The 15,506-nt window shown below is 36.7% G+C and overlaps 1 protein-coding gene across 1 annotated transcript in view; it reads left to right on the top strand.

The window, feature by feature from the left end:
- Positions 1-4,420: 4,420 nt before the first annotated feature.
- The window catches only part of CD226 (CD226 molecule), a gene marked incomplete at its 5' end in the record, with an annotated part of 28,433 nt that continues 17,347 nt past the window's right edge, over positions 4,421-15,506 (top strand). The window contains one exon of the mRNA XM_026044839.1: positions 4,421-4,757. Within this exon, the coding sequence (XP_025900624.1) occupies positions 4,421-4,757 (337 nt within the window). The remainder of the gene's footprint in view (positions 4,758-15,506) is intronic.

Here is a 15,506-nt window from a genome sequence, read left to right as displayed (position 1 = left end):
AATCCATCTCATCGTCCACACATCTATCCCACACTTTCGGAGCTTGCCCAGGAGGATGCTGTGAGGGACGGTGTCAAAAGCCTTGCTCAAGTCCAGATAGATKACATCCACTTCTCTGCCCTCATCTATCCAGCTAGTCACTCCTTCTTAGCAGGCGATCAGGTTAGTCAAGCATGATTTCCCCTTGGTGAATCCATGCTGRCTACTCCTGAGCACTTTCTTCTCCTCCACATGTCCAGATACAGCAGCCAGGATGAGCTGTTCCATCACTTTTCCAGGGATGGAGGTGAGGCTCACCGGCCTGTCGTGTCCCGGGTCTTCCTTCTTGCCCTTTTGTGAAGACTGGAGTGATGTTGGCTTTCTTCCAGTCCTCCAGCACCTCCCCCATTCTCCGGGACCTTCCAAAGATGATGACAAGTGGCTTGGCTAGGACATCTGCCAGTTCCCGCAACACTCTGGGGTGCATCCCATCAGGGCACATGGATTTGTGGGTGTTGAGTTTCCTTAGGTGCTCTCTGACCCCCTCTTCTTCTAACCAGGGCAAGCCTTCCTCTCTCCAGCTCTCTTCTTGTGTCCCTAGGGCCTGGGATTCTAGAGAGCTGTCCCTGACAAACACAGAAGCAAAGGCAGCATTCAGCAGCTCTGCTTTGTCCGTGTTTTCCGTAACCAGGGTACCCACCCCATTCACCAGCAGACTCATGTTCTCCCTGACCTTCTTTTTGTTGTTAATATATTTGAAGAAGTTTTTCTTGTTATTTTTTATCAACCCTTGCCAGATTTAATTCCAAATCTGCCTTAGCTTCCCTTGTTGCATTCCTGCATTCCCTTACAAAGTTTCTGTATTTTTCCCAAGGGGTCTGTCCTTCCTTCCACATTCTGTATACTGCTTTCTTCTGCTTGAGCATTACCACAAGGTCCTTGCTCATCCACGCAGGTCGCCTGCCCCCTCTGCCTGACTTCTTACACACAGGAATGCCSTGTTGCTGGAAGTGGAGGAAGTGCCACCTGAGAACTAACCAGAAAGAAGGGCAGGCAGGGAACAGGAGAGTGAGTGTCTTAAAGCCAATGGGGTGAGCACAAAATGTGTACCTGCTATAGCAGTTTCTGCCACTGCAGATCAATGTCAATTTTTGGTCCTGAAGAGGATCAGAGGAAAGGGAGGCCATGGTGGGAGGCCTGAATGGAGCAGGCTGCCAGAGGGACCTGACTTTTTGCCACCTGCTCTGGTACTGCTATCCTGGAATAACAGGGTGGATACACTCTATGTTTCTACTTTTCTAGCTATACTGTTCTAAGCTGCATTTTCTACATGTGAAAACATGGTACTGAAAGTGTGTGCCTACTCCCAGGCCACCTCTGTAGAGTCAGATTTTACAGAGCCTGCAATTTGTGCTGGCCATGTTGCCCAAGCACCAGGAAGGAATTTTATTCCAGCCTTTTCAAGGTGACCCCATAACATTTCTGTCATAGGCTGCTTCTTTTAGCAGATGTGGCAAGGGACCATGTTTTGGGAATTAGATGACCAGGAAACCCTGGCATGACTTTTATAGRAGCTGTACCTGTTCCACTATAAATAAATGTGCTTAGACAACATATTATATCAATGGTACTTAGTCATCATGCAGGGCTGGAAGTTAATGTTCTTCTGTTTTTGTTTTAATGCCAAATGGAGAGAAATGAACATGAAATTCAGACTAATAAAATAGTAATTTATATATAAACAGATGAGTGAGGAATAGTTTTCATTCAAAGGAATTTGTCTTAATTTAGAAGACTTCCTGAATACTTCATGTCAGTTTCAATTAAGAAAAACACATGTGTAGGAAGTCTAATTTGTAATAATAATAATAATAATAATAATAAAGTTATTAACATACATTTATCTTTTACTTTCCACTTTATATTTTGTGAAATACCACCAATCTGTACACTGCAATATACATGTATGCATGAATTTATATAAAGAATATTCCAAGGTTTAGAGATACTTTTTCTCCTCACTTACAACCATAGTTTGAGAACAGCTAGCCACTGAAATCATTAAAGATTTAAATGTAGAACATATTGACCCTTTCCTGAAAAGCCACAGGGCATCTCACAAGGCTGTGCAGCATCTAGGGACCAGATCTATGCCTCCCAAAATCCTTTCTTTCCAATACAAAAACCGTAGTTTCATTTCTGGAGCTTCCCATTTCCTGTGTTTCTTATCAGTAATGCCTCTGTTTCCTGAGGCAAGCTAAATATATGTTAATCTTTTGATCTATTTGAAAAAGTTTGCTCTGTAAGACAAATAAAACAACACAGTCTTCAACTCAATTCTTTTCTATTTAAATCATTACACCTACCATCAGATATGCCACTGGATTTCTAGAAATATTTTGAAAACCCAGATTTCAGTCTGGCCTAGGAAAACTTCAATTGCTGAATTATTAGTAGGGCCTATTCTTAGAAAATATGAAGTTGATTAAATGAAGTAGGCTGAGTTGTAAGTTTTTGTTAGTCCCCAAAGTTTCCACTGCTGTGAAGTTCCAGAATTTAAGGAAATGCTCAGTATATTGAAGTAATTGAAATGGAAACAATATACAAGTGGTAAGACTGTGAAGACACAGTCATTGGAAAATTTTATGAGTCATTTTGGTTAAGCATGCATCATTTGGAAGATGGAGTTCAATTTTCTCAGAAAAGATTTCTAACCCTAACTAACTAACCCTATTTTTCTGTTTCTAAGGAGATCTCTAGCCTACCTATTGAATCAAAGACTAGAGCTTTGTCCCCTCAAAAAAAAAAAACCTTAAGTATTTCCTATTTTGAGGGAGAATAGTTTGCTCTAGAACAACTGCCTTTACTTAATGAGTCTACACCTTTCAGAGAGAGAGAGGGAGGAAAAAAAAAAAAGGAAATTACCCTTAAAAAAACATGACAAATAAAAAAACCCTCAAATTTKACTGCCTTCTCACACTGATTCCCAGGTCTCCTTCATTCTTAAGATAGACCATCCAGAAGAAGAAAAATAAATGACTTAAGATGAATCTCAAGTGAAGCTTTTTATAAATAAAAACAGTACAAAAATATGAGCTAAAAAGATCAAGCAAGTAACCTTTACAATTTTATTTTGACAAAATCGTAATAAATACATCTGTTCATTTATTTCATAATTTTACCATATTGATTCAAGCTTAATTTTGATTTCAAATCAATTTCAAATCACTACATTTTTTCAGCTCTTATAGCCACTGAAGTGCAAAAAACTATGCCCAGTTCTGAGAAAAAAAAATCACAGAATTGTGAGAATGTATTTTATGCTGACAAACTTCAACATGGGTCACAAATACTTGAGAACTCTTAAACAAGTTGCATAATTACGATCCTAAAATATTATTTCATACCCTATAAAAACTCTAAATTTAAGATTTTACTTTTTATAACTAGTCATAAAATTATAATTTCTAGCAGATATATAACAGACATCACATAATCACAGAATTACAGATGGTTAATGTTGGAAGGGACCTCTAGGGATCATCTAGACCAACTCCCCTGCTCCAGCAGGGACACCCAGAGCACATGGCACAGAGCGGCATCCAGGTGGGTTTGGAAGACCTCCAGAGAAGGAGAGTCCACAACCTCCCTGGACCGATAGATAACTATCTCATCTTCTTTTCCAAATCTTGTGCTCCATGAATAAGATATAAACACTGAATTGCAATTGCAGAAGTATGGAGAAATTCTATTCATTTTTGTATACATGATATGGAAGGATTTTATTTGCTTGTGCTGAGAAAACCAAAATCCCAAACCAAAGTTGTTATGATATTCATACATATTCCTAGAGTTACTTTGATAATGGAAATTTTTCTATCAAGTAGATTTTGATTGGCAGTTAGTGCCTTTGATGCAGCTGCACCAAGATCTCAAATTTCATGTTTACAGAATGTGAAAGTAAAAATACACGATGTCTTTCATGCTTCAAAAGCATGAAAACTTCCGGTGAGCACAGCTCATGCTGCACAGAGACTGAGTAAAATCATATCACACAACAATCGAGTCCAGCATTCATGGAGATGGAACATGTAACTTTCCTTATTGTTGCTCTTCAGCTTTATAGATGTAAGATTTATTCTTCCTACCTTATACTTGGCCTTACTCCAACTAACGTACTTTCTTTTCTTTTTTTTTTTTTTTTTTTTTTCTTACATCATGAAAGATACTATTGCAATTCACAAGGGTTTACTGTATGGTTTAAGTAGATTTTATGTGTTCGATCATATGGTCAGAATTTAAAAGTATGACAAAAATGACAACATGTTCTTTTAGTGCACCTTTTCCTCAGACTTTTCAGATTTCCAAAGTTATTTCTGAATTTTGCTATTATTTCAAAGTTTAATTACATGAATTCTGAGACTAATTTTATGTATATGTTTTAGCCAATGTGGAAGGAAAGCTTGTGGATTCAACTGTAAAGCTTACAGAGAAGATGAAACTGGACTGTGTATATCCAAAGAAAGCCACAATAATCCAGACATCCTGGATGAAAAATAATCTAACTCATAAAGAATATATAGCTGTCTTGCATCCAGTTTATGGCATATATATTACTGATAATTACAAAGGGAGAATTCATTTTCAAAATGATTCCAGTGAAGACAGCTCCTTATACTTCATCAAGAGCACTTTGAAAGATGTTGGTGTTTACTGTTGCTCCATCCAAACTTTCCCAGATGGAACCTGGGAAAAGGTAATAAAAATTGTTCAGCCAGGTAAGTCAAACTTTCATTCTTCTACAAGTTTATGGTAAAGGTAAAACAGAAATGTATGCTAGTTTAGGGAGAATTTGACAATGTAATTTTTCTTTTCAGTTATATAGCATATGGAAATGTAATAATTTGGAGGTAAGTATTAGCATGACAGAGAAGAATTATAGTACTCTGATAGAAGGTCATTTTAAGAGAATTAGCAAGTAAGGCAGTGAACTGGAGGAATCAGACATCCACCACAGCAGCAGGGTGATACAAGGAAATCTCCGTGTACGGATGGTCAGTGATATTTCTGTTGGAACAAGCTTCTTGTAGCATTTCAACCTGTTTCAGGATCTCCACAGAGAATGGATAAAGCTTGTATCTACCCTTGAGGGTATCATATTTTTTCATTACAGTCAATAGGGAGGATATTCCCAGCTCATTCTTAAGGTCCAAACTAGGCTTGCTTTTCCCATAAATTTTCTCGTTTTTTTCTGCAACAGCATGACCATTGAGGATTGATATAGCATCAAAAGGCAGTTAGGGAATTTTAAAGGAAGGAAAAGACCTTTTCTGTAAAGTGCACTATTAAACAATTGAAAGGAGAAGAAGCAAAAAAAAAAAAAGAAAAACAAAAAAAACCCCCACCAAACAACAACAACAAAAGATTCCATTATTGCCTTGTACTTTTGGTGCAGCTGCCATTGTTTTGTTTTCTTCCCAGTACCTCTGTAATTACCAGACTACTTCTAGTATTTTTTCTTGCCTTTGGCCAATTGACTTGTGCAAAAGACTAGGCTACCCTGGTGGGAGGTAGTTATAATCACTAAGTCCTTAAGAGATATTTACGTTATATGATTGAATAGTCTTCAAAAGTTAACTGGTTTTGATTAGCAATTGACTGGTTCAATATGCTGAATGCAGAAAAGCTCCAGACCTTTCTTCATCCTGCAGAGTGAAAATAGACTTTCTTTTTCTTTTTTTTTTTTTTTTTTTTGTAAGCATAAGAAATTTGAAAGCATAAGAAATTCAGTTTCTAAAATTTGAAAGAGGGAAGGTAAGAAGTAAGAAGAGTAAGTGGAGAAGGATATCCCACTGAAAAACTTTCTCCTTGCATCATTTCCAATTAAACCTAGACAATACATTCAGAAACAAACTGTTATGAACAGTGCTGCCATGACCAAGAAAATGAGTTTGCACATCACTACAGCATTTAACTTTTAAGGTCTTTTTTTTTTAATAGAAAATCAACCTAACATCAAGAAAGTTTCAACACTGCCAGAGCTCAGTAATATTTTGTCTATTCTTCTTGGCAAATAGCAATCTAGATTTCCAGGTCTTGCAACCAAAAATACATTTCTGATGCATACAGTTGTATTATCATTGTGAAATAAATGGACTGACAGGCAGTTGAGGAGCTCTGACATAGACTGCCAAGCTGCCGAAGGGTCCCTTCGGCAAGATAGCACAGTGTAAACCAAACACAAAGTGGATCTGTTATCAGAAGTATTTTTGAATGATACTGTGTGATTCAATATTTTCAGTATATAGGGCTTTTCTCTTTGTTGGAGCATTTAAAACACAAATCTAAAATAACAAATCTCCAGTATTTCAATATCTCTTTAACTATGCCATAGAAGGTATATAGAAATTAATCCTTTTCTTCTTCATTTAAATAATTGCAATTTTTGAGTGTAGGAACTATCTTGTTCATCATCTCTATATTGTATATAAGCATGATCATTATACCCACTGCTCTCAAGAGAATAAAGTTTATTACCAGCGAAGATAAAACATTACAACTTCATTCTGTAAYTCAAATTAAATATGTTATTAAAAACAGAGCTTAGCGAAGATATTTATTAATGCAATGGTTATACTAGCGCAACATCAGGCAGTCTTTATCTAATTTTACTGATGCATTCATCACTATCAAATATTTTAAACTCCCTGGATGTAATCTTGTCTTGATTAAATCAACAGTAAACTTAAATTCACTTCCATGCAAGCAGTATTTCAGCTTGCTGTCATCAATGGATATGTAATTTTTCTTCTTTATCTTTCCATCTGTACAATTAGGACACTGATGTTTAATTTTAAAGATTTTGTATTTGGCACCAAGAGCCAAGTACTGGTCAAATGCTGGGACATATAGTTCTGTATATATCCACTAATATCCACTATTTAGAACTTGAGCTCCTGGAAAATGAAGTGATTTTTAAGGATTTCATATTCTCTAGTGTACAGAAATCTGAACAACATAATTTTTGAATTCCATTTTTTTCAATTAAGATATTAAATGTGTATTGTTTCTTAATACACATTACTTTTCCAAAAGCATTAGCAGCTAGCCGCCAAAACCCAGACCCCAAAAGGATCTACACAGTCCCAGATAAACAAACAACTGACTGCAAAATCAGCTTCTTCTATTTGCAACCGCTGATCAAGAAACTTTTAAGAGATGCAAATCTATATTTTTAAGGAATTCCAAAATGCTTAATGCTTTACAGACTCACACTTATAAGCAAGCTTAGGTGATGAATCCACAGTCGTTACTGCTCTGTTGCAGTGGTGGTATGGTGAAAAATAGTCTTTGAACTGCAGATGTTCTACTTCAAAGAGATATTATTTACCATTTCCTTAGATTTGGTTTTTAAAGTTTCCATGTGTGCTCTGGGTGGCATAGAGTTTTAAAATTGTGTGTTTTCAGGCATCAAACTTTCCCGATTAACTCCCTACTTCTGTGACAAACGCACTTCTACCCTGTCTAAACTCTCCTTGTTTTTTTTGGATAAGGAAATAAATAGTCAGAAGAAGATAGAGCATTGGAGGTCCCTGAACAGCACTGCCTTTAAATTGATACAACTGTTTTTGTGGACACTTAAAACATTTAAGCTTGCTCCAGTAAACTAGTACAAATGATAGATTGCTAGCCTTACATGTTTTTTTGTTAATCAGAATTGATTAAATCAGTTCAAAGGCTGGTTTATAAATTATCTAGCGTGTCCTGTACATTGAGTTGTTTCAGGAGTTATCTGCAAAGCTGGGATCAGTAATTATGAGACTTACAGAAGTTTTTGCCCTAATGAAGGCAGGCAGGTACAAATCAAATTTGCAGCACAGACCTCAGTGAAATCCAGCAACAAAAAACAGACTGAGAATATCTGACTGACTTTCAGAATTTGCATGGATACCATGAGACTATCAGTCATAACAGTGATCATTACCTAAATTAAAGTGTAAGGTGATATGCATCTCATATGGCAGTCACATCTGCTGGCAATTACATAAATTTGGATGAAGTGTGTAGGGTTGGCTCTTGCTGGTTTGCAAATTAATGAATGCATCTGCACTCAAAAAGTTCAAAGAACATCACTACTGGTAATCAACAGAGGTCATGGGACTAATCCTCTTTGCCCACTTGCTTTGTGTAAATTTGAATACCTTCAGCTAAGTGTATATAAAGTGAGTAAAATTGATATGATTCTGATTCAGGAACTTTTTCATCTATGTAATAGAAAGCATCAAGTGTTAACGCTTAACRAGTAAATATGACAAGTAGTGTCTAATAAATTAATGCCAATGGACTTAGTAATTCAGAAGTGCTAATTCAGAGACCCTGATGCTGTACAATATTAAGCACTTCAAAAGGGTTTTAAAGAAACCATGGAAAAAGACAAAGTAGAATATTTAAAAGAAATAAGCATACCTTTTTATTATTATTTCAATTACACTCCAATATCTTTCTCTTAGGTGAAGGTGCTTTTATAACAGAGAGTCCTCTATTCTTACAGTCTTTTGTATGTGACTAAGCATGTTATTAAGTGAATAAAAGATCCCCAGAGACTGCCACTGTTGGAGAGCTGCAAAATAATACTGGAGAGCACTGCTCTTGGCCACAGAACGCTGGGTCACCCCACTGTGGTCTGTGTGGGAGAATTGCATTCATTTTTAATCAGGGATTTTTTTTTTTTAATTTGAAAACATTAATATTAATCTTGTCAATGACCAATTGTGTGGTCATAGAGTTCGAGGATCCCAGGAGAAAGAGGATATTGCAGCTGTCACCATCGAGATCTCTTTTTGGTGTGCTATTATTTTTGCATTTTTGGCAGATGAAGGACACTAGAAGTGGTGATAAAGCATCACTTACTTACATTAATTTTTTTGACATAGTTATTGTATTGACTGACTTTTTTTACTAGATGTGATCTCAGTTTAGTCCTAGGGCTGTGTCAAGAGCTACAATAAAAAGGTTTTGTTCTTATTGTTTTAAATTTTTATGTTTTCTTGAGAAATCTATGAAACATGAGAAAGAAATCTCCCAGACCGCACAATATTATCCATGCTTTCTTTATTGGCAGTTATTGAGACATAGGCAGAAAAGTAATAATTTTATTGAAAATTTCACACATTTAGCTACAGGATATTTTTACAAGTGGGTTCAGTACTGAAATTCTGAAACATAATTGCAAAGAAATTGAGTATGTTCTTCTATCATTTCCCAGGAATATACAGAATATTCTAGTTATCCCACAGGAAGGTGTTTGCCAGCTGTGTTTATCTACTGCTTTTTTCTATTGGAGTGTGCATTCATCCAACAGTTTCCAGAATTGCTCATGTTCTTTTTTCCCTTAATCTTCCTCCATTTCTGAGGCACAAATACTACATTCGCTAAATAAACAGAACCCTTACCTACAGAGAAAACTCCTTTTATATTTTTGGATAAGATATTTTAATGATTTTCTAGGAATGGTTAGTAGTTGTATTTTCCCACTTGTCTTAAGGAAGCATTTAGGGACAATCTGGAATTCATTATTTGCAGTGCTTCAGATGTATTTCTGAAGTAAAGTCACTACTAATGGAGTAAGCATTAGGGTAGGAAATGTCATTCAGGAACCTTTGAACATCAAAAAGATGTTCATTCCTACACTTGTTGCCCAGAAGGGAAAGCATTTGAAGGTGCAGGTTGTTGTAATTGTACTTTTAGATAAAAGAACGTTGAAGAAACGGCGTGCCTGGTTAGCTGGGGAGGTGAACTTTGCAGTGCATTTTTAACTGTAGTCTCAGGTGGCCACTCAAAGCAACACAGTACTTGGCTGTGAGAAAAAAAAAAAGTCTTGTCAGTTATGTCCCAAACTATAAAAAAAGGCAACATAATATTTTGAAGCACAAACCTAAAGAAAGAAATGTATAAGGGGAAAATTTTGATTTCTAGCACTTTAGAATGAACACTGTGATGTGGTTCTTCTTTCCAAAGGATCTAAGGACGTATTGGCAAAATGCTGTATTTCTTTCTCTTTCATCACCTATTAACAGAAAAGCAGATCTTGTCCTGCTGCCATCATGGATGTTTATTGTAGGTTCTTGCTATTTTCTGTTATTTTTCAGGTATAATKGACTTCACGGAACACTGTTATCTAGATATATAAATACAAAATGTTAAAATGACATAAATGAACTATTATTTGTTTCAAAACTGTGACTTTCGATAATTTTTCTATATTGGGACTTAAGATTTCGACAAATTTGGCAGGTCTTTATGGCCTGTGCCTTTCCYACCAAAATATGAGTGCTTGCTAGCTTTCATTTATAATATCCTTCAAGGGCAATACTTAATGAGTTTAATTCAGATTTCTTATATAGCGACTTCTTAAAGTTTTTTTCCTACTGCACTTTCATATCAAATGTATTTGTTGAAGAGAAATAAACAAACACTGCTACTTGGTTATAGCTCCATACTGTTGTTCCTCATAATAATAATCTTGCCGTTTTTGCTGCTCTTATTAAGTATGAGATATTTCTTAATCAGTTGGAGTTCAGCACAATACTTTTTGCACTATCAACTCTCCGGTTGAAGACCAATGCCTCCTACACCAACACAATCGTATGATTCATTCTGCCTTGAGGAATAATGATTGGTGCATCAGGCTCCAAACTGCTCCATGTGGTTTTCACATTCTCACCAGCCATTCTGCATAGGTTTGTCCTACAGATACCATTGACTTGAAATGTAAAACAATTCATGTGTATTTAGCATTCCACATATATAATTAGAATATTGACTATTTTTAGATTAATACAAGGAGAGATGATTGAACATTGACAAAAATTCCAAGAAACAAAGTATATTAACCTTTTAAGAGCTTTGTGATACAAAATTGATCTGCTAAGGTTAACTCAGCATTCTTAAAACATGTTATTCAAATTTACAGTGTAGATATAGCTTGAATATAATAAACATCACAAGACAGTTAAAAAACTAGTATTGCTTTATATACACTACGCTTTTAGATAGATTCAGAAGTCTTCAGCACGAAAAGCACTGTGTGGTATATAAAATTTTTAAACAAAAAATTGGCCTTCACATCACAGCAATGTCTTTTGCTTCTTTATAGGAAGAAAGGTAAAGGTAAGAAAATAGAGGGCAAAAATATTCCAGATAGTTTTAACTATTTCTCCTTTTTTTTTTCTCTCTATTTCTCTCTATTTTCTTACCTTTAAAATAGTTGAATTTTAACATGACTTTTTGATATATTTTACATCTTGCATTTATTTCCTCTGTAATTTTCTTTCAGTTAGATGGTAAAACAGTACCCTTAGTAAGACTTAAAATTTCCCACTCTATGCTCTTCACGATATGGGAGATATTATTTTGACATTTATAGTGATCTTTTATCTTGTAATATGAATTAAAAAATAATTGTTAGTATGATTATTCTTTGTTTTCATACCTTTTTTTTTTTAAGTTTATGACTAAAACTGATTTTCTGTTAGCCAGTGAGGATGAACCATTTGCTCAGGAAATATTTTTTTCTGAGCAGCTCTGAATAAAAATGGAACTTCATTAACTGCCAGATGTACCATGAGGTTTCATATTTTAAATAGAGTGATCAACTTATCCTGTGATAGCAGAGACAGAGCTTTTCTATCCTTAATTAGCATGATGATAACCATTCCACTCAGCACTTCCTTTTATATTACTGTTCTTCTGCCTGCCAAAAGCAGTACGTTGCATAGATTTTTTTCAAGTCCTCATTCACCTGAAATAGCTTACTTCCTATTTATCTCTGTCCCAGTTCAGAACATGATTCATAGGTCTATAGTGAAAAGCTATCAGCCCTTTTAAGCACATAGAAGCTAATCCTGAGGGATCTTCATTCTGCAGCTCTTGGGCAGATCTCCCCAGAGCAAGAACTGCTTTTGCATCTTTATACAGAGTCAACCACATTTTCAGCACATAATTAGAAAGGATGAGGATGTAACCAAGAAAAGCTTCCTTCTTCATACTTCTGCTGTAGTTAATGACCTGGTAGGTACTGCTTTTCTTTTTATCTTCTGTGATGAGCTAAGAATTGGATGCCCCTTCAGTATAAAGGACTAGGGAAAAAAATATTGGGAACTGTGTAGATATCTCCTCTATCCTTGTGAAAAAAAAAAAAACTTATAAAGGAAAGGAATTTTTTGTGTGCGTGTGTGAAAAATTCAGGTAGAAATAGACATTTCAAATTCATCTCATTTATCTCTGTAGTTTGCTGCAGAATAAGTATAGCTGAACCACCCACTTCCACTGTTGGAAAATATATACACAATATTCTTAGAGCTTAACTAGCCTGGCAATGGTTATCTTTTTCATTATATCTAACCCAAACTTCTCTTGTTTAAAACTAGGTTTATTCATTGTAGTCTTTTCCTTTTACTCTCAGGAAGACTCAGGATATCAGCCTTCAGCCATCTCTTTTGTGCTAACCAAACACAGTTCTTGGGGCATATTTATAAATTTTATCTTGTCCTCTTCAGAATCTCTCCAGTTTCTTATATCCTTAGCAAAACAGAATACTGAAAACAAAACAAAACAAAAATAGCTATGCTCCATTTAAGACATAGATGTTGATTTGTCTTGTATATGTTCTCTCTTCTTATACCAGAGAAAATCAGTCTTTTTGGAAATGGTCACTCTGCTGACACTGTTCAGCTAACAATCATTTATAATATACAGACCTCTTTATTCAGCATTGTTTTTTTGACTTTTTTTCTTTTTTTTTTTCCCCTCTTTATTTCTTGCCATTTTAGATGTTTGGATGTTTGGTTAGTTAGTAAGAATAATGATGCTATTATCTACTCTTGGTTTCAATGCTTGCCTGAGAATATACTATATTAAAGGGAAAAAAAAAGACCTGACTTGTTGCTTGATAGTTTGAGGACAAACCTCACTTCAAATCTGTTCATCTGCTGACACTACCTGATGTTCCGTGAGCTTTGCTGTTGCAGAGTGTCACAGAGAAGCTACTAGGGATTGACCAGCCATCCCTACTATCCCTTGCTTCCCTTTCACTCTATGGCCAAAGGTGACCTGGAGCACCTCAAGCATGACTACATGAGGCTAAGAATTAAAGTCAAAGATACAGAGCCCTGCGTGGCTTTTTGCTTGATTCTGACAATGAAGRGGAGAAGTTTGGTGAACAGGTAGCATATCCTGCAGGCCTATACCTTGTTGCACAACTGGTATTAACACGAGGGCCTTGGCTTTTATGACCAGGGGAGCCTCTTTGGGGATTGAGGACTACAAGGAAGAAATAGGATCCATCTGTTAAGGTGGGACAAAAGCATCTTTACCAATCAACTGGGCAATCTGTTAAGGACAGCTTTAAACTAGGAACAGCAGGGAAGGGAGGAGATGCCTTACAAACAAGTACAGAAGAAGTCAACAAGGATGGCAATCAGGATGATGAGGGCAAGACAGACCTTGCAATAAAATAGGATAGAAGGTAGCCCACTCCAGGATAAGGAATAAGGAAGTTCTGTGAAGACAGCRTTTTGGGCAAGTTCTCAAATTTATCTGGAAACTCAACATGACTGGATGTGGATGCACGTGAAATGCCTGTGAACCATCAAGGAGCAAACAGGAGGAATTAGAGCTGTGTATGCAACTGCAGGCCTGTGTGATCATCATGGCCATASAGGGATAGCTCACATAATTGTTATGATGAATGTGTACAAGCTCTTTAGGAAGGACGGACTGCAATGACAAGTAAGGTGACTAACCCTTTATCTGGAAGGATCAAGACTGCATGGAGCTCTGCCTGGGGACAAGTGAGGGGCTAGCTGAGAATGTATGGGTCAGGATTTGAGAGCAGTCACCCAATCACCCAATGTGGATGATGCTGGGAGCCTGGTACTGGCTATCTGATTAGGAAGAAATAGTGAAGCCTTCTCCACACAACTGTAAGGCAATTCATATTTTAAAGTCTTGATTCTCCTGGAGGACTTTAATGACCCTGATATCTGTGGAAGGAAAGCATGGCAAAGCACAAAGAATCCAGATTTCTGCAACTTTCTGACATTATGCAGTGGAGTAGAGGATCCTCAGAGGAGGGAACAAGTCAAATAGCAGGATCACAACCCTGGGCTTCAACAGAGAGTCTTTGGACTGTTCAGGGACATGTCTGGAAGAATCTTATGAGATACTGTCCTGTATGGGAGAGGTATAAGATAGAGTAGTTGATTTGGATCACATGGATCACATCCTCTGGTCTGTTCCAGTGACTGAGAAATCAAGTAAATGTGGCTGRTACCTTGCATGAATGGACAAAGAGRTCTTGACTAAACTCAAACATAAAAAGGAAGCATAAGAAAAAATGGGGTTGGTTGATCCAGTAGAAACATAGACACAATGTCAGAGGATGTGGAATGTAGTTAGGAAGGCCAAAGCCCATCTGGAGTTGATAAGCCCATATGGTGAAGAGTGTGAACGATATCAAAAAAGGCTTCTCCTTTGTTTGCAAAAAGAAGATAAGGGAAGATATCCCTTCCACTGATTTATGGGGCAGGAAACCTGGTGACATAAGGTATCTAAAAGGCCAAGATAGTCTATGACTCATTCTTCTTGGTCTTTATTGGTAAGGTTTGCTTTCAGGAATTACAGTTTCCTGAGACTGGTAGGGAAGTCTGGAGCAAGGAAGATGTCCTCTGGTAAAAGAAGATCAGATTAGGGAACATTTAAATAAATTGAACAGACATACCTGATGGGATGCACCCATAGGTGCTGAAAGAGCTGCCCATCGTTGTTGTGAGGCCACTCTTAAATATCTTTGAAAGATCATAGTTACTGGGGAGGGGAGAACTTGAGAACTTCTTGGGGAAGAAAACAAATGTCACTCCTGTCTGCAAGAAAGGTGAGAAAGAAGATCTGGGAGATGTGGAAGATCTACAGGTTGGTCAGTATCATATTGATCCTTAGATATGATGGAGCAAAACCTCCTGGAAGCCACTTCCAAGCACTTTAAATACGAGAAGGTGAGCAGGACTAGTCAGCATGGATTTATGAAAGGCAAATTGTGCTTAAGTACTTAGTAGACTTCTATGATAAGAGGACTGGTTTGGTGAGCAACGAGAGAGAACAGTTGATGTTAGAACTGCCATGGCATTGCCTCCCATAAAATCATGATAGACAAGCTGTTAACTGAACATAGTTTGGGCATCCTATTCTAGCTGACCTGCTATGCACAGGGGGCTTGAACAAGATGACATCCAGAGATGTATTCCAAATCAATCATTCTGTGATTCTGTAATAATTGTTCCACTTACCTAATGAATAATAGTACTCAACTGGAGAGTGGAGTAACTTCAGTAGTAACTGTCAGCAATACCAAATCTTTAATTTCAGTTGGATATTCTTTTCCCAGGTATTTCCCTGACYATATAAGCCAAAATACTTAATTTCTTCAGCCAACATTTTCTAATTTAGTGTCATTACAGCATCCATGGTGA

This window comes from Nothoprocta perdicaria, unplaced genomic scaffold, assembly GCF_003342845.1.
Source record: "Nothoprocta perdicaria isolate Ctin4 unplaced genomic scaffold, notPer1 scaffold_388, whole genome shotgun sequence".
NCBI classification, from domain to species: Eukaryota; Metazoa; Chordata; class Aves; order Tinamiformes; family Tinamidae; genus Nothoprocta; species Nothoprocta perdicaria.
The sequence above is the reverse complement of the archived record's forward strand: the minus strand, read 5'-3'. Positions and strand labels throughout refer to the sequence as shown.